Consider the following 24,944-nt stretch of genomic DNA (forward strand, 5'->3'; position numbering starts at 1 on the left):
CTGCTGAGTATTCGTCTGCAGACTTCCATGAGAAAGCTCACTCTGTGGTGTTGCCTGTCACCTGTTGTGTGGGCTCACAGAGTATACTGTTGTTGGCGCTGCCCTTGGCCCTGCCTCAACCATGGAAATGCAGGCAGTCTGCCCTAGTGTCCCTCAGGTGCTGTGTTCACATGGCTGTCAGGACGGATCCGCTGATGTGAGGCACCGGGACCTGCCGCAGTCATGCACCTGGATCTGCTGTGGGCACAGGGTCAGCCTGGATCCCAGTCCCGCCTCCATGTGCACATGCCCACTGTCAATGCTGGACCTGCCCCAGCTACGCAGTGGTGTTCTGCTCATATGTTCTGCAGGTACTGAGCTTACAGAGGCACCTGTGGCATAAATCCACCAAAGCTGCCTGGCAAAGAGCTCAGATTTCAGCCCAGCTTCCAAAGTTGCCTGGTCCCTGGGAATGGGCTCAGACTTCAGACATGCCTCTGCTTGGGGGCAACTCACCAGTGCTTCCTCCCATACCCTGGTCCCCAGAGCTCCCACAGCCAGAGCTGCACGGCTGTGAGCAAGCCAAGAAGGAGATGGCTATGGTGGGGTCCTGCCTCTCCCTCCTTCACATGTGGTAACAATGGGACTTTTTATGTGGACTCAGGCTCCTTTGCACACACTCCCAGTTTCAGCCTTTACCACACTCCAGCCCCTTCAGGCTGTCTGCATGTAGCCAACCCCAGTCTTCTCCCTGGGTCTGTCCTCTGAAGGACACCCAGTCCCTGCACACATCAGCAGGCTTGCGTCTCAGCCTGGGGGACTGTGCACATCCTCTGTGCTGGTTTCTCTCTGTTCTGCCTGCTGCAAAGAGACTGCTGCTTTCTTCTCTGAAGCTCTCTTTCTGTCCCAGCTGGTGTCCCTGCCAGTGAAGGGGCTTCCCAGGGTAAGGGAACCTTTCTTCTTTCACTGCTTTCTCCCAGGGGTATGGGTCCTGTCTCAGTTCTACTTTTTGCTTTACCCATTTGTGTTGAGATTTTTCTTGTAGCTTTGCTTGTATAAGATTTTGTGCCAGAGTTCAGTAGGTATTCTGTGAGAACTGTTCTGTATTTTTTGATGTATTTTTGATGTATCTGTGGGAGGAAGTGAGCTCTGTGTCCTGTTCTGCCAGCTTGAAGCCCCTCCCTGTCTGTGTATATTCATTACATATATAGGCATGTCCTGCTTAATGTCAGTAATCTATGAAAAGTAGGCTCTGTGTGAAAATGCTAGAATTTGATATACCATAACCAAAAACCCCCAACCACTTTCCTAGAAATACAATTAAACACATTAAAACCGTGTTGGAATGTAAATATGCTTAAAATATCTTCTTGCTCATCAGTGAGGTTCCTTAGTGTGTAGTAATATCTTTTCTATCGTGATTGTGGAAAAGGAATCCGCAAGAGGAAGCAATCTTCGAGACTTTGTCTTGTTTGGGACTCCACATCACTAGGAGAAAACAAGAGCTAGTCGGGTATGGAAAACTGTGGAAATGCCCTCAGGACAAGCAGAGGAGCTGGTGGCTGGTCACAGTGAGTATGATGGGTGGTCCCTTGACGTGTCATTGACGTGCCAGTGCACATCTACCTGGTCGATATTCTTGGTGCTTTTCAAATGTCAGATTCCAACTACTATATTTGGACTATAACTCAGGGCTATGCCAACATTAGGTAAATGCTGTATTGAATTTTGGGGATATGAATTTCTCATATTTAAACATTAGTTGAACAAGTTGAGAGAGGTACATTCTGCGGTGCTTGGGGGGTGGTACAGCTTTCTATTGCAACAAATTATCACCACAAATTTAAATGGCTTCAAACACCACCAATTTGTTATCCTACATAGGTTAGAGGTCGACACAAGCTTCACTGCACTGAAATCAAGGTGTTGCAGTCCTTTCTGGAGGCTCTGGGCAAGGATTCCAGCATTTCCACAGTTCTCCATGCTCGAGGCTACCCATAGTCCTTAGCTCACAGCCTCTTCCTCCCTCTTCAGAGCTGCCAGGGGCAGAGTCCCATGTCGCATCTGACTTCTTTCTTCCACTGTTGTAGTTACATGGGTCCCACCTAGATCATCTGTTTTAAGGCCAGCTGATTAGGAACCTTCATTTCCCCTTTGACTCATATGGTAACATTCACAGGCTCCAGGGATTAGGACACGGACGTCTTACCTGTGCTCTTCTGCCTAAGACAGGTAATAAAACCAAACGCCTGTCTTCCAGGAAAGGTTAAGTGGGGATAATTTCTGCTCAGGATGCCTTACATAATTATTTTTTAAAACTCAGATGCTCTTATTAAACTGTACGAGTGGACACTGTATTAAAAGCAAGGCTGGGCACACTGGTCTGCTGGATGGCTACTGCTGTCATCACCAAGGATCACAGACTGGATGGCTCAAATTCATGAAGCTTCTGGAGGCCGGACGTTCAAGATGGAGGTACTGAAGGATTTTCTTCTTAGGCCTCTCTCTGGCTTGTATATGGCTGTCTTCTCCCTGTACCTTCCCAAGATCATCCTGTGTGGGTCCTAATTTCACAGAAGAACACCAGTCCTGTTGGATTATGGGCCACCCCAGTGACCTCCTTTATCCTTGACTTCATCTAAAAATGCAGCCCCAGTCTGAGTCTTGGAGGAGATGGGTGGGGGGACAAAATTCAGTGCATAAAAGTATCTAACAAATTTAATAACTAACCTGTAAAAGACTCCAGATTCATGGAAACCCATTGAGAGAGTGGGGTGGGCGGGGACACAACTCGTACACATACGCTCATTGACATTATTCTGAGGTAGACATTTTCTAAAAAAAAAAAAAAGTGATTTATTTTGCTTTAACATACAATGGTAAATATATTGGGATCATCAAGTTTTAAAAAATTTTGCTGGGCTTACTTTACATGTTACAATACTAATATAAGCTCATTAGTTCTTCCATTTCAGTGTAGGAAATGGATCCAATTAACACCTACTAGCAGCTTGGCTAAGAATGGACATTAAAATCTGACAACACATGGTAAGTACAAAGTACTGTTCTCCAAATGTTTATATAAGTTTTGAAACAATCACTGCCTGCTCCACAGGACAGACAATTTGGATTTTAAAAATGTTCCAGACCAGGAATAGCATAACCCTGTGTAACAATACTTATAATACAGTTTAAACAATATTTTATCAAAGACTTTTTGCACTTGAGATTTAAAAAACAGTCTGGAGAGAAACAACCGAAAAATGAAAATTACATAAAATATTTCCACCACTATTTAAATGCCAGATTTAATCAAGCAACAGTAAAAAATACCAAAACAATAATACAACCTTCTGTTTAAAATAACAGCACTGTTCTGCCTCTTTTCCACTGAATTTTACATATGAACAGACTATATATACTGGTTTTTCAGAGAAATGTCCATTTGGTCTGTCACACCAGTCAGGCTCACGCTGAACCCTTTCTCTTCTGAGGATACGTAACTCCACGATGTTTTCGTATTTCCAACATTCTGGGTTAGGTTGCAATGTCTGAAGTATATAATACATTTCTCTTTTCCTTTACACAGTGCAGAGTATATGGGCTTAGGTTATGTAGATTCTATTACTCCAGGTCACTGTCCTTGTCTAAATTCAAGGCGGTATTCAATGGAGTGCAGTAGTTTGGCTTGTCAGAAGGTACGTAGCCCGGCAGACACACACACTTATAGGAACCTTCTGTGTTGATGCACTTGGCGTTCTTGCAGAGAGACATGCGGTTGTTCAACTCATCACATTCGTTGACATCTGCAATAAGCCAAACCATGCAGGTAAACCAGCTTTAACATCACTCCGGGAGGAAATGCAACCTCTGGCTCACTTGAGGCATCCGGCTGTAGCCTGAGCCCAGCTGTTCTCTGCTTTCCCCCGAGTCAACTATACAGTCTTTCCCATTATTGTCTTTTCAATCACATGCAAGGTAAATTACTTTCTGGATCTTAAAAAGGTAGACTATCTGGGAGATTCTAGAATTTCTTTCCCTGTTAATTAATGCAACCCAAATCATTTTGTCAGCTTGACATTTTGTAGTTAAACTTCAAGGAAGCTGGCAGAAGTATCCTATGTCTAAATTCCTTCCCACAGGTGCAGAAGAATGGGGAGGCTGGCAAGAGATACAGAGTGGCCTCTCTAAAGGCTTAAGTTACCTTCTTAGATTTCTTTCCACAGGAAAGAAGGGCTCTCACGCACTTCAAACACCTGTAATAACCCAGGCTACCTATTTTTAGACCCACTGCAGATTGAGACAAAGCTGACATGGGGAAACTATAGGAGCGAGTGGAAGAACCAAACCACTGCAAGACAAGGGCCTTCTACCATAGAGGGTCACCAGGCACATTAATCACACAGGAAGAATAAACGTACATTTACTGTTCTTTTCAGAGGAAGAGGGAAGGCAACATGAGCGAGTTTTAAAAGGACTTTCCAAAATCGAAGTGGTAGGTTTTTTTTTTGGACATCTGTGTTCTCTAAAGCTGGTGTCAGGTATTCAGGGAAAGCATTATTTGCTAGAGTCAAAAAAATCTCAATTTAAAAAAGAGTAATTACCTAGGAGATCCTGGCCTTTTATATGAATTTTTAAATATTAACTTTTACAATTTAAAAAAAAAAGTGACCGTTTCAACCATTTTTAAGTGGATAGTCTAGGGGCATTAAGCATCTTCCCACTGTTGTACACTCTTCAGCACTGACAATCTCCAGAACTTTTCCCATCTTCCTAAATCCTGCAAATCTATCTTACATGTACTTGACTGTATGAGGTCTGGCCACAGAGCATCTCAGGGAAAGAATAATTTCCCATCAGATGCACATCATTCTTACCAACACAGGTCATCTTGGCCATATCCAAGTGGTACCCATCAAAGCAGTCGCAGGTGTAACCTTCCTGTACCCTGACACAGCGGCCGTTTTCACATCCATTGAGGATGCCACATTCTTCTGCCTGCAACTCCTCAAAGCTATTTAAAAAACCTGGAAGGGAAAGGACAGGAGACAAGTTCTAGAAAATTTCAACCTCTTACTCCATTTTTTAAAAACTACATGATTATTAAGGTTCATCTTTCCAATACTTGAAAGACAGCATTAAAATGTAAGTGAACATATCTGTTCATAATATTAAGTATAAACTATTACAAACCTTGTATATGTTGTATAGATTAGCCTCACCTCTTGAATTCTGATGTTTAAAAAATCACATAAAATGATAAAGCAGGGTATTTGTTTCTGTCCTTAGTAACTGAAATTTTTTGCTTAAGATTTTAAAATTTCCTGAGTTCTCAGTAGGGCAAACTGTCTTTCAGGATGGAACCAATGGAACTCAGTATCGAGCAGACATTTGCTAAGACAACCCATGAGTACTGGAGGTGGTGCTTTTTCACTTGGAGCTCCCAGAAGCAGAGACAAGCCAGCCTGGCCTTGCCAAGGGATGTCTGTTTGTTTGCTCTAGTTTTGGAATGAGCCTTACAAAAGGGCTCTTGGGGGATCAAAGGATAAAGGCAGTAAAAAGGGACTCAAAACATCCTGATAAATGAGAAAAATACATCGTACTTGTGTTTAGAAAACAAAGCAGCTCTTGTTTGGCTCTTCTTTAGATATCTTGAACCTGATTCAGAGCTAGAGCTGAGTAGGAAAAAACAATGTAACCAGGCATCAAGAATGTAAAAGTTGTAAATATAAATCCTTGGTGACCCAAATATACTGTGATCGGGGGCCTCATTCCCCTCTCCTGCTTGTATTAGCTTTTAAGAAGAAAAAAACAATGTAGGACCAGACCTCTCCATTTGGCCTTTGAAGTAATTCTCCAGTGGAACTGCAGGGGGCAGCAAAATATTGTTTATGCAGGGCAGTAAGGTCTAACAAACAGTGATTTTAAAAATTGAGTAATACATCCACGAGAGGCCATTTTTAAAATTTTAAGGGAGAAAAAAAAATACTACTGGCTCTCATGACTGGCAGCAGATCCCCAAGGCCAGTTTAAGCAGCACTGACAAGAAAATAGTCAATCTAGGAAAGTATTTTAAATTCTAGGCAAAATCATTTTTATAAATTGTAAAATTTTTACTACAGAAATTAACTAAAACATGAAATTAAAACTTGAAACTCCTACAGACAGACATATCTAGGACACTCCCCAAAATACTTCTTTTGGATTCTTAAAACTGCAGCAGCAAAGCATAGCCCCTGCTCCAAATAGGGCTGGCTACCTGCTTTGTCAATAAAGTTTTATTGGAAGACAGCCTCACTTACATACTGACATCTCATCTGTGGCTGCTTTCCTGATACCATAGCATAGATGAGTAGCCGCAACAGAGATTAAATGGCCTGCAAAGCCTAAAAATTTTATTATCTGGCTACGTATAGAAAAACTTGATCTCTGCTCTAGTAAATTCCAGTTTTAAGACATACTGTTCTAACTAAAGATAACACCAACCATCAGCTCCACTTTCTTAAACAACCAGAAGGCAGGAGACGGTGAATCGTCAAGGTGATAGTAAAAGAGAGGTTGAGGTTTCCTATCTACCCAATATGATGACTCCTGCAGCCGGGCCAGAGAGCCCTTGAGGTCCCAGTCTGGGGAGGAGGAGGAGCTCTTTCTCCGTTACTGGTAAGAAATTTAAAGGGCATTACATAGTCAAAGCTGGAGGCCTTGGGAGTGCATCTCCCCTTCCCATGTTGCTAAATAAGAAATAAACATGCTGGTATCACATCAATTTCATAACATTTGAATAGTTAGTTTCAAAACAATGACATTAAAAAAAGGCACCTAAGCCAAAACATTTCAACCTTAAAATCCTGGCATCTGAACTATAATGTGTTAGACGTTACGCACACAAGCCATGGGCTTGTGTCAGAGTTAAACATAGATTTACCCTGGTATTTTGGATCTAGGGGGCAGGCAAACTATACTTTCTTTCAACCTTAGTATTTTTTTCTTTATTTTAAAGTCAATATTAACTGACCTCTAACATGTACACAAAGAAGTGTATAAATCATAAGTATACAGTCTTATAGCTGTTAATGTATTTAGGCACATTTCTTGAAATAATTCATGGTTATTTGTGGTTGATTAAAAGAAATCACCTAAGGTGTTAGAAGTTAGGACAGTTATCCTGAGGTGGGGTGGGGGTGGCTGGGAGAGGGCACCAAGGGCCATCTGCATGCTGGCCAGGGTCCAGACCCACCCTATACCAGTCTGGAAGCCCCAGCCTAGCTGAATGGGTAGAATGCTGTTTCCATGTACGTTTTTGAGCAGTTCTGATTTGTGTGAATCATCAATATACTGCATCCTTTAAAAAAACCGGGGGGGGGGGGCGGGGAGGAGAAGGGAAGGAAGGAAACAGACCCCGAAGTGAAGTAGCTTCAACAATGCTTGTGTGGCACATCAGGCCCCTGGGTAGGGTCCCCAAAGACATCTGCCTTACTGGCTTTCAGAATTCAGCAGTGTCTCCACCAGCCTAACCCCACCTCCCAGGTCCACAGGGATTCTGGCTGGAATCCCTGGAGCTGCTTCACGCACTGCACAGAGGCCCCTCGGGAGAACTCTGGACCAGGCACCTGAATTCTGCACTGCTCCTAGTCTTGAATGCTGACAACCTATTATCTACTGATATTTCAGTTTGTACCATCCCATTTTTCAGACTTCACATAATATGTCTGTACATGAACACTTTGGTCTCTCCTACAGACATATTTAGCTCATGTGGTGGCCTCAGCCGGGATGCTCTGCTCACAAGTCCAGGAAGAGCCAGCACACGTCGTTTCTGGCTTAATAAGCCCCCTCACAAGTGAATTCTAACAATTAGTCTCTGACCAGGAGAGCAATGGTTCTACCTCCCACTCAAAATGCTTATAAAGATCAGCTGGACAGAGTTAATACTGATCATTTCCTTGTATGAAAGAAAACTACAATATAACCAAGCTTTCAAGAAAACTCTGGCCCATAAAGTAGGCCACCACTTCATGGGTAAAGAAAATAAACGTAACAGCAGCCCCACCAGTGAGACTCATAACCGATCTGGTGGTTCTCAAACTTGAGTGAGTGTAAGGGTTACCCAGAGGGTGGGTGAAACTGACTTGTGGGTCTCATCCCAGTTTGATTCAGCAGAGCCCAGAAATGTGCATTTCTAACAAGTTCCCAGGGACTACATTTTTAGAACCACTGACTAATCTAAAACATGGTTTAGTCCAAAAGGAACCGAAGAATTTTGCTTACGGTCCTGAATGAAGTAGGGGTCGGCCTCGGGAGCGTACTGTTCACTGAAGTCCACCAAGGCGTCTCGTCCGTATGGCCGCCGGCGTCCTGCGACAGGGATGTTACACAGCTGGGCGTAGTCGTCTAGAAAGGAAACAAGGAACATGTCACACCATTGCTGCTGGCTCACACCTGGACGCACCCGCTCACCGCTCAGAGCATCAGGAACCCACCAGGGCGCCGCCGTCCCACCGCACGCCCGGATCTCCTATGCTCACCCCGATCCTGGAACGTCTCAGTATCCTTTATGGGTGCTCTATTTACATGCACACGCAAGTCATTCTGTACAGCACAATTAAGACCCAGAATTGAAGACCAAAAATAGTAGCTGAAAGGTTGGTTAGAATCTATCGCAGGAGAGTAAGGACCTGATAGTGAGCCAGCTGTGAGTGCTGCCGGCGTTTTGGAAGAACAGCTTTATTGGAACCCACTGGCTGTTTTCATCAAAACATTTAACACGTACAAAATAGGCATTCTTACAGATAGATACATACATACTATTTCATTCACTAGAGGCAGAAGAAAAATGTCTCTCTGGTGATCCAAAAACGAGAACAACCAAGTGAGGATGCTACTAGGTACCACTTGAAATATGTAGCTACTATAATACCTCTCTACTCAAGACCTGGTCCTTATGAATAGCATTACAGCAGTGATGATCATTGTCATAATAGCAGTAACAGTGAGGTAATGGTACTAGGAATAATAGTGGCTAACAGTTGTGTAATGTTTGCTCTCTGCCAGACACTGTTCTAAACACTTAGTGTACATTAATTCACTAAAACATTTACAGTGCCCTGTGAAGAGCTACTATTATCACCTCCATTTTACCAGTGGGAAACAGAAGCATGGAGTGGTTAAATGACAGCTGGTGTATCTGAACTCAGTCCTGAAGCTCAAGGGTGTAGACATTTAACATTCTTCCTCTCTCACGTCTGTCTCAGCCCCGTTGTAGTGCTTGTGTTTGCCTCGGCTGCACCCCAGCTACATGCATCTGCAGTTACCACTTCCTGAGGCCATATCTCCACCCCCAAGGATATCTGACTTCCAAACTCCCCTTTGGCCTTCCTCACAGGAGTCCCGTAGCACTTGGGATCTTGTTGGTTCTCCATTTGTTCTGGGGTGACTGACCTTTCAATGCATTTCATGGTCCCAGGCTCTTGCCTGCATTTCGGAGCAGCATCATCTAGAAGGTCTAGAGAGGAAAGCTTTAGAAGAGATAGCTTCATGTTTTGAACGCACATTTGATGGAAAATATCCTGCCCAAGGATTCATGTAGCAGTTGGTGAAAATTCTGGGGCTCCCCAGACTTCAACTCCTCCAGAGTGGCAGGTCAGCAGCCCTAGGACTGGGTAGACACTCTCAGGACAGCCACACAAGGCAACAGCCATATTGCCTGGGCTGTAAAGGACCTTTCCTCTATTTTGTTTCCTTCTGTAACAAAACTAAAGAAAAGCACTGAGGCAAATATGTAAACTCTCAAGGCTTTCTTCTATCACCACTATTTAAAGGAGTCAAAGGCGTGAGTACGCGTGTGTGTGCATGCGTGTATATGCACACACACTCGCACATTCTCCCTAAAATGCAGAAAGGGAATGTAAAACCAGAAAAGACCCTGTACCACTAGACACGGTGGGATTATGGTTGCCCTTCCTAAAATTCTCTTTGTGGGAAGCACTCCAGGAACGACACCCCCCTCAGATGCTCCCAGCACTTTCACATGAAACCATGGGAAACGTGAATTTCATTAAGGAAATAGCTAAACCTGGAAAATGATCCTTGACTCACAAAAATACACCTTCAAACAAAGAGAACACAAACAGCTGTCAGTTCTGCTTCAGGTCTGAAAGAGAAAAATTAAGGATTTCCCTGCGAGGGTAAGATGGTAGAAATGTTTACAAGTGTCATGCACTGAGGTGGTTTTCTCTCGTGACTTTTTATATACGTTTGTTTTACATCTGAAAAGGAGGCTTGCTCAGCATTTCCTATCTAAGCAACAACTGTGATCGAGTGGGTATGAACATTGTAAAATGACTATTTCAATTAAAAAAAACCAAAAACAAAAAGAGTGGATATGAAAAATAAATTAATTCACGTTCTTATTTTCTAAAACTAAACCCAGAGATGGCCGAGCAGATGTTCCTCTCCAGCTCCCGGCTGTCAGGTCGGGGCTGCCTGGCCCCTAGACCATATGTCCTCCACCAAGAAATGAGCTGGCCTCTACCCTCCAAGCTCTCACCCTCGAACCTCACAAAAGGAAGGGACCAAGTGTGAGAGGGGAGGAGGAGGAACAGACTTCTGTTCTTGGGTGATGTTTGTGAACAGCTTCCTGGAAAAGGTAGGCCTTGACCTGAAACTAAGTAGACGAACAGGGATTACTTCATACAGGACATTTTGGATTTTAAAAAGAGCTTACCCAAAGCCACATGAAAGCAAACTGTAAGCTGTGTCTGGGGACAACCAAGTGGTTCCTAAGGAAGGCTCTGGTAAAGCGGAGCCGCGGAGCAGAAGAGCGTAAGGGGTGGGGGTAGGACCTCTGGGGTTCGCTGCATCTTCCTTCCCCTCCCTTCTTCCCTGATCAGGCATTTTCCTCTTAAGATTCTAGTACTTACTGTCCTAGGCTGCTTCACTTTGACTCACACATTAACAATCCAAACTTCAACAAGATAGTTTTGCTCAGTTATCAAAACAACATTTCTGCATTGAATGTACTCTCTTTTCTATCTGAAGATGTGCTACAGTCCCAGCACCACCAGCACATGCATTCTGAGTTATTTTCCTGGGAGCATGGAGGGATCTATCCTAATCCATCCATGCTTCGTCTCCCGTCACGCACACCTGCTCTCGTTCTTGGCCAAGAGCATGGGCTACGGAGGCAGAAGCTGGGGCTCAAGTCCTGATTGTACCATTTACTCTCCAGCTTAGCAATTCTGGGCAAGCCTCAGTTTCCACATCTGTCACATGGGGATAAAACATTTCCTGTTTGCTTCTGTGTTCCAGATGTACAAAAAATAAGATGATGTTATGGAACTCTTCATACATTTTGAAGCACCAGGAAAAATGGAGGTTATAGTTTTATCTCTTAGGTAAAAATCACTCAAGTCCCTACTGAACATCTGGAAATAAATGGATTTTCAAAGACAGTATCAGAATGATTGATACAAATTTTAGTGTTAGCAAAACTTTAAAGGTAGTGGTCAGTGGGCAAAGAACTGTGCCATAAGTTAAGAGTAATGAAAGTACAGTCTCCAGATGTTTTTAGATATTGTTTCAAGATTTGGAATTTTTAAATAGAGGGAAACTCCAGCTCAGTAAACAAGAGAAAGATGTCTTCATGGACTTCATCTCAAGAATTACGGCCTGCCTTGGCAAATTTAATCCCTTGGTCAGACAGTGATAAAGCATCAGCAACAGCACGTTTTAACACTAGATCAACAGAACTCAAAATACAGGGGGGGAACGGATGTTCAACAATTGCTAGTATATACCTGAATCCTTTAGGAATGCCTGCAGTAGACAGCGGGTTTCTCATCATCTTGTAAGGGAGCAGCTGGAACATGAGAGCTTTCTGTTGAGTCTTGGGCAAGGTGTTTTCTTCAGGACCTGGGCACATGCATGTTCCTCACACGTGCTGGGTCTCTGAGCACCCCAAGCCACAACCGGAAACCATCTCGCTTGGAGGCGCTTGGCCTTGGTCACCCCCAGGGCTGGGTCCTGGCTCCAGCCCAGCTTGGGAAGGAAGTGGATTGTGGTTGGCTGAGAGTATAGAGCCTGGGAACTGCAGACCCCAGACCTGTTTGCATAACTTCTGATGGGAGCCCATGAGAATCTGCTGGCTGCCACTTCATCCAGCTCAGCGTGTAGAGGTGGATCCGTTTTTCTGTCCCTAGAGTCTTTTTCCTTCTGCAGGACATTCTTAAGCATGTCAATAACAATTAAGCACCCAGTTCTCTGGGGTGTGGTGCAAAGGAAGAGCTCTGCTTAGCAGGGCAAATGCCCTTTATGAGACACCACACAACGTGTCCATCCAGGATCTCACCAAATAAGAGCGTGAAATGGACAGGACAAGGAAACAGTCACACCTGAGTCCTCCCACTTACTGCAACCCGCCCCCCCCCACCCCCAGGCACAAATGTGAAGCTCTTGATCAAAGCTACAAGAGACACAAACGGGATGGGATGGGCCACCATCACTACGCGGTCTAAACAAGATCCAGGCCACTGATCACACTCGTTTCCCTGGCACAGCAGAGCCGCATGACAGATGGTGCTGCTTTGATTTTAATTTTAAATGGAAAAAAAGTTTAAAAATTACCCCTTGGAGTCAGGGGGTCTGGGACCCCCTGCTGTCAGCAGCAATGAGAAGCACATTACTGTATCCCAGCAGGAAAGCTTCATTCCTGATGACAGACGCATCTGTGGGGCTGGTCTGGACAGTCCCACGTCACAGTGCCACTTTGGCATGTGAGGAAGCTGGGGGATGAAGTTTTCCTTCTGACTGAGGCAGATTAAATACAGCTGCTTTGAGAACCAATTAAGAGACTGCATTTCATTCTCCACATGTCAGAGCCGAAAACCTTGTGCTCTAAAGTTTGAAGTGCATCATTTTCAAATAAAGGAGAAGCAGGAACCAGTCCACATGCATTAAAAATGGATCATATTTTGCTCAGATTTCTAGACCAGGTGTTTTTCTTACAGGCCTCCACATGCACTCTTAATTGATGATGGTGTTTGGAGAACATACACACCAGGAAACGGAGGAAGGAGACAGGGAGAAGGGAATGAATATTCACCCCAGCACGTGTTGAGTCAGCAGTAAAACAGGCATTTTCCTGTGAAATGAGCAAAAGCTATGGAATTAGAAGAATGTTCACCGTTTACAGAACATACCATCCAGTGCTGATGACAGAGGAAGGAATGTAAGAGGATTCCACTAGCAATGCCACACCCTGGGAACTGGCCATCTCTTGAGGTGTCTGTCTGCTTAAGTTCTTTCTCAGACAGTAAACTCTTACCCACAGGGCCTGCTGAACAGGCAGAGTCAGCCTGCTTCCATGATGTTAAAACCTGCTGTGTGGTGAGAGAAAATTAGGTCTTCTAAAAAGAGAAAGGACCCGGAGTCCGAAGTCGTGGGTTCTAGTCCTACTGCTTCCTATTCCTTGCACGGATACCTTTCCCTGAACTTCATCTATGAAAGAGGAGTCTGGTTCTCTGCCTTAGCAGCATTAACGGCAGGTCATTGTTCCATTCAGCGACTGACTGAATGGCTGAGAACACTACTGGGGGGGGGGGGGTGGGGAGGACGAAATGACAGTGCACAGACAGGTGCCACAGCACCTGCTGGAGAGGCCATGCCTAGAGCCAGCCAGGCAGAGCCAGGAAAGCTTGGCCCTGGAGGTGAGCATCTACAGGAAGGGGGTCAAGTGGCTGAAGAGGAGGAAGGAAGGTAAAGCAGAGCCCCAGGCATGCAGAACGGAGAAGAGAGCCTTAGGGAGGTGGAAGGACCACAGAATGCTGCCTACTACAGATCCCTGCTGACGGGCACTGGGAAAAAGGGAAGCTAACCAACGGGCAGCATTAAGCTCCTCTGTGTCAGGTGCCGTGTACCTTGCATGTGCTTTTCCCTTCAAATCTCAGAATCCTATGAAATAACTAGTAATTAGCTCCTTTTGTTTCCGGTAAGAAAACTAAGGTTTAGAGCGTAAGTGTCCCAGCTGAGTTGAAGGATCTGACCCTAAGTTAGTCCAGCTCCAAGACCACATTCTTCCTGCTCCACAGCCGCCCTTCTGAAACCCTGAGAAGCAAATTATGAGATAGGTTCCCCAGACTGTAAGCACTGGGTAAATACTTAGTACAGCAATAAGCATTTGTGACTAAAGTTCCCGAGGGAGTAATAAGCGTGACTGCTGATGAGCTCAGCCACCAGGGGCAGCTTTATCATTAGCAGGATTTATGTTTATTGAATTTGCTCGATTTATTAGGTGAAAGAGATCAAATTGCTTAATGTTCAATTAAATTGTACTTGTCGAGGACAGGGAAGTAATGAAGTCTAACGTCCTGGCAGGGGTTACGTTCTGCGGGACTCCTGTAAATATTAAGGCTCTAAGGAAACTCACCGGCTGCAGACCAGTCAAGTTCCCCCACCCCCACCCTTCATCAAATGCTGTCCTCTCAATTCAGCCATTCCCCGCGTTTTCCATCACATTGCTCATTCTGCAGCCAGCCTCTCACTGGAGAGAGAGATTTGTTGGGTATGAATGCCAAAAAATGGAGGCTCCATTTAGAAATCCATTTCTAAAACCTGGATTCAAAATTTAAACACTTGTAATGGCATTAAATTATGCCACACATGAAAACCTTAAGATACTGATTGATAACTTACAGATTTCTTATTAAGGACTGCATGAAAGGTCTTCCCCATTTCTAAATAAACAGGGCTTTGGAAATAAAACATTAAGTCTTGCATTCAGGCAATCTCAGAGGAATTTAGCAATGAGGTAACTTCTAATATTTGATAAGAGACAAGACTGGACAATACAGTAAACAGGGAAATAGGAAAGTTCAACATGTTAATTTTCTAAACAAATCTACTTATTTTTCTAACTGCAGGGACAGATAAACGGTTTCATTTCCTCCTTTCCTACTCTTTAAGTACCTCTGAAGTAACAATCTGAGAAGTCAACAATCAGGAAAAATAAATATTACATGTAAGGAATACATTTTTTTTTCTCGTATGTTTCTTGCATCAACCAAGAATTATTTTGAAATCTGTGCTATGTGTGTGCTTAAGAATGAAAAGGAGGTTGCACACACAGGGAATATACTAAATGCCACTGACTTGTTCACTATATAATGCTTGATTTCATGTCATGTGACTTTAACCCCAATTTAAAAAAAATGTTGAGAAACAAAAAAGTGTCTTCTTTAAACTGTGGTATTCATCTAATCTTTCTATTTTTAATTGGTAAAGTAAGAAAACAAGACTACCTGATTTCTAAGATTCTTTCTAGCTTACATATTCTACAATTCTAAGTGGAAAATTTTTACTGTTAGGCTGCAAAATACTGAGAAGACAACGGGGTCATTGAAACTTGCGACTTCAATATGAGGTAATCGCCGCTAGACGGCGCTACTGCTTTTAGGTGGCGCTCAGCTGGGTGTTTCCACAAGACTGACAATAGTGGAACTGAACACAACTTACAGTGCATTGACATTCTAACCTGTAAGGATAATCTAACACTCATTCATTTTTCTGCTTAGGAAACTGAGGTCCAGAGAAATTTAATGATATTCCAAAGGTCAAGTCAGGATAAATTCTCAAAATATTGTTTTCTTTTAATAAAAAAAAACCAGTATTGAAATATAAGGGTAAAAGTAAGTGTATTTTCAAGTATCTTAACCTTGCTCATTTTAAGTTTGGAAGCTGTTCAAAACTCTCCTGATTAATATTCAGAAGTGCAGATCCCAAGGTTATGAAATAAAGATATATACTGCCTAATCATTTGAAAAGCAAGTTCTAGGTAATTAATGGAATATTCAGGTCACACTAAACATAATAAATTATTCATAAATGTGTATTCCATTTAGTTATAGGAAATAAGATAAAGCTGCAAAGCAAAACTAAGCTATTTTAAGATCTGTACCTCTGTTTTATGATTTTCTCACATGTTGCTATTTATCTTAATGCAAAGTGACTCTTCTTACCTTCCCCTCTGCATCTACTCAGGATCAGATACAGTCCTAGGAGCTCTCCCCCCAGCAGTGACTTCTCTGGCTACACTGGTAGCCATTCTGCCAAAGGCACTGATAGATTATGATGTGCGTGGTAACTTCTAAGGTTGAACAGCGCACAACCAGCACAACTGTTCATAACTGTTCTGTTTGCTGCTGAGACCTGAAGCTCAGAAGGGAGCATAGGAGGAGGCCTTGGTGTGCCCAGAAGCCTCCCCAGGAGCTAATCTTTTGAAATTTGCTTCTTAAAGACACGGCCACTGATGCTGAGCAGAACAGTTACCACCCTAGCTTCTGCTGCGTGCAGATTGATGTCAGCATGCTTCCCGAGCACTTTCTAGATGCCTTCCTCCCAATCCTAGGAGGTACAATCTGTCTGCTGCACGAAGGGAGAGGAGATAAACTTTCTTTCCTTCAACCTTCCTCTGCCAGGCATGCCTGCTCTAGCCACGGAGTTGGCATTTAAAAGGCATGGCAGCCAGGGTCTTTGTTCTAGCCACAGTTGTCTTATAAAGTCAATTAAGAAAAAGGTCAAAATACATACAATGTTATTTGAATTCAAAACCTCAAACACAGAACAGGACTTTAAGCAATTACATCCAGTGAGTTTTTTCACAGCCCCACTCAGTTCACTTTCTTATTGAAGAGAAAAAAAAAATCCTATTAGCAAAGCTTACTTTAAAAATGTGAAATTAAAATTTTCACTGAAGAGCAAATCAAGGTAACATGGAAAAGGCATTTCTAGAAAATGGAATGCCTACTCATAATCTCTGATTTCAACGTAGAAAGTTCAAAGTGCTAAAATTTTATTTGAAATCAGTTAGATCGCTTATTAATGAAAAATAGTGTTGCTTTTGGTGATCAGATTCACATGCATGGTGTTCATTTCACATGCATGTCTTAATGCCTCTACTCTGGCTCTAAATTCTAATATGAAGCAGGGCAATTATAATCACAATGAAAGTTATTCTCTAGTCAGAATATTTTATATAACAGACTGTGGCCAAATACCTTCTTAGTACTTCAGTGCAGAGCTCTTAGGAAAGTAAGACACCCCAAAGTCCACGTCGTACACACTCGAAGACCTCAGATGGCCATCTTTCCATCAAATTCCCCTCCCATTTAACTGTTCTGTAATTGTTGTTAAGGCCAGCTGGTCCTCCCCAGCTGCCAGTCCAAACCCTCGCTGACTCACGCCAACTCCAGGGAACTGAGTTTGGGAACTGTGGCCGGTCCCAGGACCCTCCTCCCACGTTCTGTCGCCAACAGTTTAGCAGGAAAGGAAAAGTCTCCCCCTCGGAGTTTTTTTCCCCCCTTTTAAACTTTACTTACTCTGAGACAAAAACATGTTTCCTTTTCTAGTATGTTTCTAATCCATGACTACAATATGATCATAACCTGAACATGACTTGTTCATTGCTTTCTCTTTCTCTAGTGCACCTGCCAAACACAATGTTGTTTTAAAATAAAAACCCCATTTTAGATTCATTTCTAGTGTTCTTCCTCTGATGCACAGGCCCTGTTTTCATCCCTGGCCTCTGTGTCACACGTTCCTGTTTATTTACTCCCTTTCACAAGTCCAGGATCTCGTTCCCGGATTGGAAAAAGAGGCCCTGACCTGCCGCAACAGCGCTGTCCGGCTGGGGCCCTTGATCGAGCGTTCAGCAGCCCACCTCCTCCCTGCCCTTCTCCAGCGTACATCTGGGGAAGGAGAAGGAACAACATTAAGCTCCAAACTGAAAATACAGGCCTTTCCTTAAGTGTGCATTTGTATGGGACGGTAGTGGGAGTTGGAGAAGGTCCACAAAAACACAAATATTTTAACTAGTTCTCGACCTTTTTTCCAATCCCGGCTGTGATGGCTGGTTTCGTGTGCTGACGAGGCTAAGCCACGGGGTGCCCAGATGTAGTTGGTCAAACATTATTTTGGGTATTTCTGTATGGGATTAACATTTACATTAGTGGACCTGAGTAAAGCAAAGGACCCTCCATTATGTGGGTGGGCCTCCTTCAGTGGGCCGATGGCCTGATTAGGACAGGAAGACTGGCCCTCCTCTGAGAAAGAGAATTCCACTGCCCATCGCCTTCAGACTCCGGACTTCATCTACAAAACTGGCTCTTCCTGCCTGATGGCTTTGGACTTGGAACTTCGGCTCTCCTTGGGCCTCCACACCATCAGCCCACCCTGCAGGTTCTGAATTTACCAGCTTCTATAATCACAAGAGTCAATTCCTTATTATGAATGAATGAATCAGTCAGTCAGTGTCTCTCTCTCTCTCCTATTGGTTCTGTTTTTCTGGAGAACCCTGACTACTACACTAGCCTGCCTTCCTGGGACAGGGGAAGTTGGGCGTCAGTGTGGTGGCGAATCTCGGTAAAGTGAGAACATCCCTTTAGAAGGCACCTGATTCTTGAGGGGAGTTCTGTGTAGTCAGAGAAAAGCTTTTATTAACTTTGCCCTGTTGTTCCCTTGAGAGTCACTGCAATGGATGACAATGATTATAAAAACCACCTGCATGAGAAACACTTGGGGTCCCCTGTTGCCATGGAAACAGTAGCCTGTGCTCTTTGTACCACACAAGGCCACTCAGACTCACACTGTGAGTCTACAAGGTCCACATCCCGGTCTTAATCTCTTAATAACTGCCAATCCCAGTCGTGAATCTTGCCGCCCTGTAACCCCAGGTGGCCTAAGGTGGTAACTGTGCTACAGAGATAATGTTGTACATTAACTTTAGAATATTAATACTCCTCTATTACAGTTGCAGAGTGAGGGCTTTTGTTGTCGTTATTTCATATGTTTACACTGTTTAGGAGGATTGTAGCCTAGAGAATCTGACAGGCCTGGTGACTGTAATATCTAGGATTCTATGTTCTATGAGAACTAAGACAATTTGATTAGGTTGGTAAATAGTATTTACATTTGTTACAGAATTCAGTTTGTTGCATTTTAAGTCTGATGTATTAAATTTATAAGAGCTGCTTAACTACTTAAGAAGAAAATGCTTATTAGGATTGTGACCTGCCCTTTCAGTTATATTAAGTGCCTGAGAGAAAATGAAGTACATAAAACTTACAAACCGGAGGCCCAAGTGTCAGAGATTTAATTAACAGAGTTTTGATATAGAACAACTCAAGGAAAGTTTAATCTGTTCCTATAGATATATAAACACTAATCACAAAATAAAAATTGATCTTATTTTATATAAAGGGATTGCACTTAGAATGACAAAACGTTTCAGTTGAACTTAGGTAAATCCAGGTTTTAACAATGACACATTGAATCCATTGAATGTGCATTTAAACCCAACAAGCTTGAGGCCTCCCTCATCACCTTTGACTCCTGCCTCCTTTCCTAGAGACTTCTGGCGCGTAGAGCCAGGTAGCAGTGGGGAAGAATCATCAGCTCAACTCATTTCCTGGAACACGATTTGATTTATCATCACTGCTAACACCCAGGAAGCATTTACTATCTATCTGGCATCTCATATACATTAGCACATTTTTACCCCTCAAACAATCTGAGGCAGATGTTGCTGCTCCTGCCATTTCACAAATGAGGAAACTAACGTAACGAGCACATTAAATCCCAAGGTTTTATGTGCATAATTCACTACTAAATTTTATTTTGCAATAATCCTTTCCTAGTTAAAAAAAAAAAGTATTTTTACTCTTTTGGGGGAGGAGTAATGGGTAGCCTTCTAAATAAATAAAAAGTATCTTTCCAATAAGAAACATGTAAACTACTCACTTCCATTCCACGTGGTATCCAATTCAACCTAGTTCCACGGATACCAAGAATCCTATCCCAGAGAACTGGACCAGTTACCACTGAGTACACTCTGCACATAACTGTGTATACATATGGTAGTCACTCAATTTAGGAGGCCTCTTACATCTTTCTAGTTGGATTTAAATTCTCCACTATAGTTTATTGACAGCTACACTTCTCTTTAATCACATAATCAGGATCTCTGATTACAATGATAAATGCTTTCATACTCAGAAGAGAGTATTAATTACCCTAACCTCAAAAGAGTTCTCATCTTTGGATAAAGGGAACTGAAGTAACTTGTCCAGCGCAACTGACAGAAGCAGTGCCAAAAGTGGGACGCGATCGCTGGATGGCTTAAACCAAGGCGGCGACCACTCACTGTGCCTCGCGTGTAGGATGTTCCAAAGTTGTTATTAACATTCTTTGGAAACACAGTTCTTGGAAAAGCCTTTAAACCATGACTGATGAAAGGCCTTTTGCAACCACTGCCCAATTACAATATTTTTTCAAGTTTAGTCCACAAGTCAAATCCCTGTCTTCCTTCACACCTCCAAGCGTATTATGCAACTTCTTACCCTGAGACCTTTGGGAACGTGTAGGAGCCATGCATGGACATGGGAGAAATCACTAGCTCAACTGTTCAAACACAGATTCCAGATTCGTTCACTCTTGAGAAACCATATGAAAAAACAGGAAGGTAAATAAGTTATTAGGAAGCACTAAAAATTCTGTCATAGAAAATGATGAATTTATTAAGTAAGGATATCATTTGAACATTTAAACAAGAAAATATTGGGGAATGAACTTCTAATTTAGCAATACAACATAATTGTGTATTATGTTCTACAGAATTGTACATACAAACTGTATGTTCTAAAATTTACTGCCTAGATTACATAGTAGGTGTTTCAAGCAAATAATGAAATGAAGGAATACGCAAATAATTTAACTGGAACTGAAAACAGATAAACTAGAAATAATTTAGACTGCATTTTAGACATGGTTCTTACCCCTAACAGCACCTTGCATCTAAGTTTACTAAACATGTTTTTGACTTAAAAAAAATTCAGACATAAATCTGTATCATGATCTATACAATTCTCTACTGACAGGATTGATTCCAAATTTTTCTTATGCTGTAGAGATGATTCTTTCCCTTCTTGGCACTCAAGCACGAGGATAATCTGTATTCCTAGAACCAGAATTTTTGAATCAAATCTGTATCTTCAAACTGCTCTTACCGCAAAACTGAGAAAACCCATGCCTCTGCATTTTTATCAACAGCAGTGTTTTATAAGACTTTTTAAACATTTGCCAGTTTCTTTTGTGGCATTTCAGTTTCCTTGGAGATTTTTTTTTTAAACTCCACTCACCTTTCTATGCCTGACCTTCATGAAGAGTACTTCAGAGGTTGACACCTGCGATGCAATACATTATATCAACCAATAGGTGGCCCTCTCGCAACACACACTCTCCCGTCAAAATTTCTGAACTTCAGTTTTAGATCAAGACTTTACCAACTCTTAATGTTCAGTTTTCTCACAATAAGTCTAATTATTTCAATAATTGACTTAACAGAACTCTGCTTATTTTAACAAGATAACCATAGACACTGGGATCCTGGATACTTTAGATTCCAGTGTTCAAATGTGTCTAATTTTCTTTCATTTGCAGGTCAATAGGTTTTTTATTTCCATGAGATAATAGCATCCTATATATCTTATAATCCAGAGGTATCTTTTTCCAGAAAATTAAAGTTTATACTTTTAAGAGCAGCAATAAATGACAACATGAAAAATTCATTTGAGATCAGTGATAGGCATCACCAGGAGTTTAACTTACTGAAAATCACTGACTTGCTTTAATCCATTAATTCATCAAGTATATACTGTTACCTATTATGCCCTCCACTGTGCTCGGCTGTGATACAGAGGGGACGAGACTGCACTTCTAACTTGGCTTTCTGCCTGGCTCTAAGGCTGCAGTTTCTTTCTTCTCTAAGCACACAATGCATGAGGAAATTGAAAAAAAAATCTCAGATTTTTTCACTTTGCTACTTTTATATTCTAAGGGATAATATTCATCGAAGATGTGCTTTGAGACCATGGGTAGAACAAGGACTGAAGTTGAGAATACAGACGCTGGAGCCAGGGAGCCTGGATTTGCACCTGCCACTTCCTGGTATCTGACCCGGGCAGGTAATGTAATCTTCTGTGTCTCAGTTCCTCTCCACCCAAAAGGAGGTAATTATACACCCACCTCACAGGACGGCCTGCAGAATTAAATATCTTAATGGATGGAAAGCACTTTGAACAGTGCCTGGTTCTACACTATACACATGTCAGCTAGCTTCATTTTTCACTAGTCAGAAGAACTCGTTATTTCCAGTGAAGTCCAGCTTTTAGAGTGCTCCTACCCCTAGAATTTCCTTCTAGCATGGCACTGAAAATTTCCAGAAAGATCAAACAATGACTACCCTCCCTTGTTCATAATATGAATACAAGGGGGTCCTTCCAAAGCAGTTCAGCCTCCTCACCCCAAGAAAAGAATACATTTTAAGAACGGGCAAGATGAGAGGGTATCGAGAGGGGTTGGAGAGGAAGAGAGGCCAGGGCAGGAATAAGAGAAAGTCCAGAGGTCGAGGAGGGGGAGGCTGTCAACACGCGGCCATGCGACCAACTCCCTGCTGCTAGCACCGCCCGCAGCCACCTGAAATCTTCTCTCCACGCCTGGTGTCTGGCCTCCCAGACTTTAGCTGAGAATTCAGATGGGACCCTGAGCAGCCCCCAAACTGCACTGAGTTGTACAACTAGGCAGTTCTCCTCGTGTAACATTACTCTGACACGATCCATCTCCCTCCACTCACTTCCCCTCCATGTGGTACCAGTCTGTGAGTTGCCACCTGACTTCAGAGAACACTACTGAAGGAGCCGTTCCCACCGCCTCCAACTACCAGTGGTCTCAGGTGCAACTGCTGCCTTAGCAAGAGTTAGTGCCCGTGACCTATTGGACCAGACGTGCGAAAGCCTGTTGCGGAGCCAAAGCTTTACTTTACACTGCACTTTAATGCTCAAAGCTGATGACAAGTGCTGCGATTTATTCCTCAAATTCCTCCAGCACTGTTTCCATCAGTAACTAATTGTTCCCCAAAGCAGCGCTGCACTCCTAGAGAAGCTGGAAGGTTCAGTGCCTGACCAGCTGGGGTGCATCCAATGCTTTCATTAATAAACAGACAATGTGGTCCTTTCTCAACGAGCACATATCGCTGAACAGCAGCATTGAAAAGGTTCACTGGCAGAAATTATGAGCAAATCAGTTTTAAAATTCACACGTTCTTTGCTTCCTCTTTGAAAAATTAATAACGGCATTAAAGCCGGTTTTTAACATAATCAGGCTGAATGCTGTTAGGTGTCTCTAGAATCTTGCCAGTTGTGGTCTGAAGACCAGCAGCTGCTGCATCACCTTGGGACTTGCTAGGAATGCAGAATTCTGCCCACCTCGACCCCCCATCACCTAGAACCAGAATTTGGTTTTTTGATAAGATCACCAGGTAACTGATGTGCCCATTAATGTGTATGAAGTAGTGGTCTAGAAGGGAAAGTTTTGTATGAGGACAGTTATTTCTGCGTTTGTCTATCCTTTAATCCTTAATTCATGTTCAGATGCTATTAGGTAACTGTGTATTTTATAAGAACCTTGGATTTCAGTTTTGTCTGAAAATGTATTTGATCTGAGTCACCTAGCAGCTACAGCATTCGGTGCTAAAATCTTCTGAATGCTTACCAAGTGTCTAGGGCTAGGCCATATGTTCATACATTCACTTATTTAATTCTTACAACCCTGTGAGGCAGGTGACTTTAGTTTCATTTGAGGAAACTGAGGCACGGGGAGACAAAGGAACAAGGTTATGTAGCTAAGAAGTTGCCAAACTAGGATTCACACCCAGGCAACCTGGTTCCAGAGCCCCTGTGCCACGCCCCCTGCTCTGACTCTCTCACTTGCTGTACGCCAGCGGAGAGCGCTCGGCGGGCGATGGTTTGGCATGAGCAAAGTATCAGGTACTAAGCAAGGAAATGCCAGCTAATCACAGGGCCTCTGGAAAAACTGTTTAACTTGGCTGTGGACTTCCCCCTGGATTCAGAGTAGAGTACCCCTAAGACTAGCTGGAGGTCCGTAATTTTAGGGGTATAAAAGAAATACTCCTTCTGGGTTAACTACTTCCTATAGTCTAATGGAAACAGAACAGTGGTTTTCAACATGTGTTCCCTGGAACCCTGGGGTCCTTTACAGACACCTCAATAGCCTAACTAGTTGGCAAGCTTAGTTGACTGGTGAAACAAAGGATTTAGAATATACATAAACTCAGTTGATAAAGCAGTGGCAGGGTTTGAGAGGACTGACTTTAATTTTGAAGGAAGTTCTACCATGGGTAAAATGCTATTAAACAGCATTGCTTTGCAAAAGAAGAATCATTTGAGGTGGCAAACTTCACTGCTGTCATATTTTAAGAAACTGTCACAGTCACCCCACCTCCAGCAACCATCAACCCGATCAGTCAGCAGCCATGAACAACGAAGCAGGACTCTCCACCAGCAAATGACAACCTGCTGAAGCCTCAGGTGAAGGCTAGCGTTTTTGAGCAGTACAAATATTTTTAAATTACAGTATGGACATTGGTTTTTTAAGACACAATGCTATTGCACACTCTTAACAGACTACAGTACAATGTAAATATAACTTTTGTATGCTGTGGGAAACCAAAACGACTCGGGTGACTTGCTTTATTGCAATACTTGCTTTACGTAGTGGTCTGGAACTGAATCCATAATATCTCCAAGGTATGCCTGTGTATCTTTAAAACAGGGTCTGCACAGCCATTTAAAACTTAACCATCTTTCATTGGTTCTAAGATGCCCTAGAGGGTAAAATATGTCCTGATGTAAGTGGAAAAAGGGCTTGTGGCCATTGATAGACGCTATCAGTTATAAGACAGCCCCAATTTCAGAGATGCTAATGAGTAAAACAAAAAACAAAGTGTGCCTTAGATCAATGATACGGACTTCAGCTTTAAATATTCTCTTAAATATAAATATATAATAACAATGTGTAGAAAAAAGGCTTGGATGAAAAAACAAACTGGTAAGAGTGAACAT

At 42.8% G+C, this 24,944-nt stretch overlaps 1 protein-coding gene across 17 annotated transcripts in view; it reads right to left on the reverse strand.

Annotated features, from left to right (window-relative positions):
- Positions 1 to 2,679: 2,679 nt before the first annotated feature.
- LTBP1 (latent transforming growth factor beta binding protein 1) overlaps positions 2,680 to 24,944 on the reverse strand; it is a 399,284-nt gene continuing 377,019 nt past the window's right edge. For all 17 annotated transcript variants that reach the window (XM_064494599.1, XM_064494596.1, XM_064494598.1 and 14 more), the window contains 3 exons: positions 8,248 to 8,370; positions 4,857 to 5,006; positions 2,680 to 3,785 (listed from right to left, as the gene is read on the reverse strand). In XM_064494599.1, the coding sequence (XP_064350669.1) occupies positions 3,604 to 3,785; positions 4,857 to 5,006; positions 8,248 to 8,370 (455 nt within the window). In that variant the 3' untranslated portion in view covers positions 2,680 to 3,603. The remainder of the gene's footprint in view (positions 3,786 to 4,856; positions 5,007 to 8,247; positions 8,371 to 24,944) is intronic.

The sequence above is a fragment of the Camelus dromedarius genome, chromosome 15, assembly GCF_036321535.1.
Source record: "Camelus dromedarius isolate mCamDro1 chromosome 15, mCamDro1.pat, whole genome shotgun sequence".
NCBI classification, from domain to species: domain Eukaryota; kingdom Metazoa; phylum Chordata; class Mammalia; order Artiodactyla; family Camelidae; genus Camelus; species Camelus dromedarius.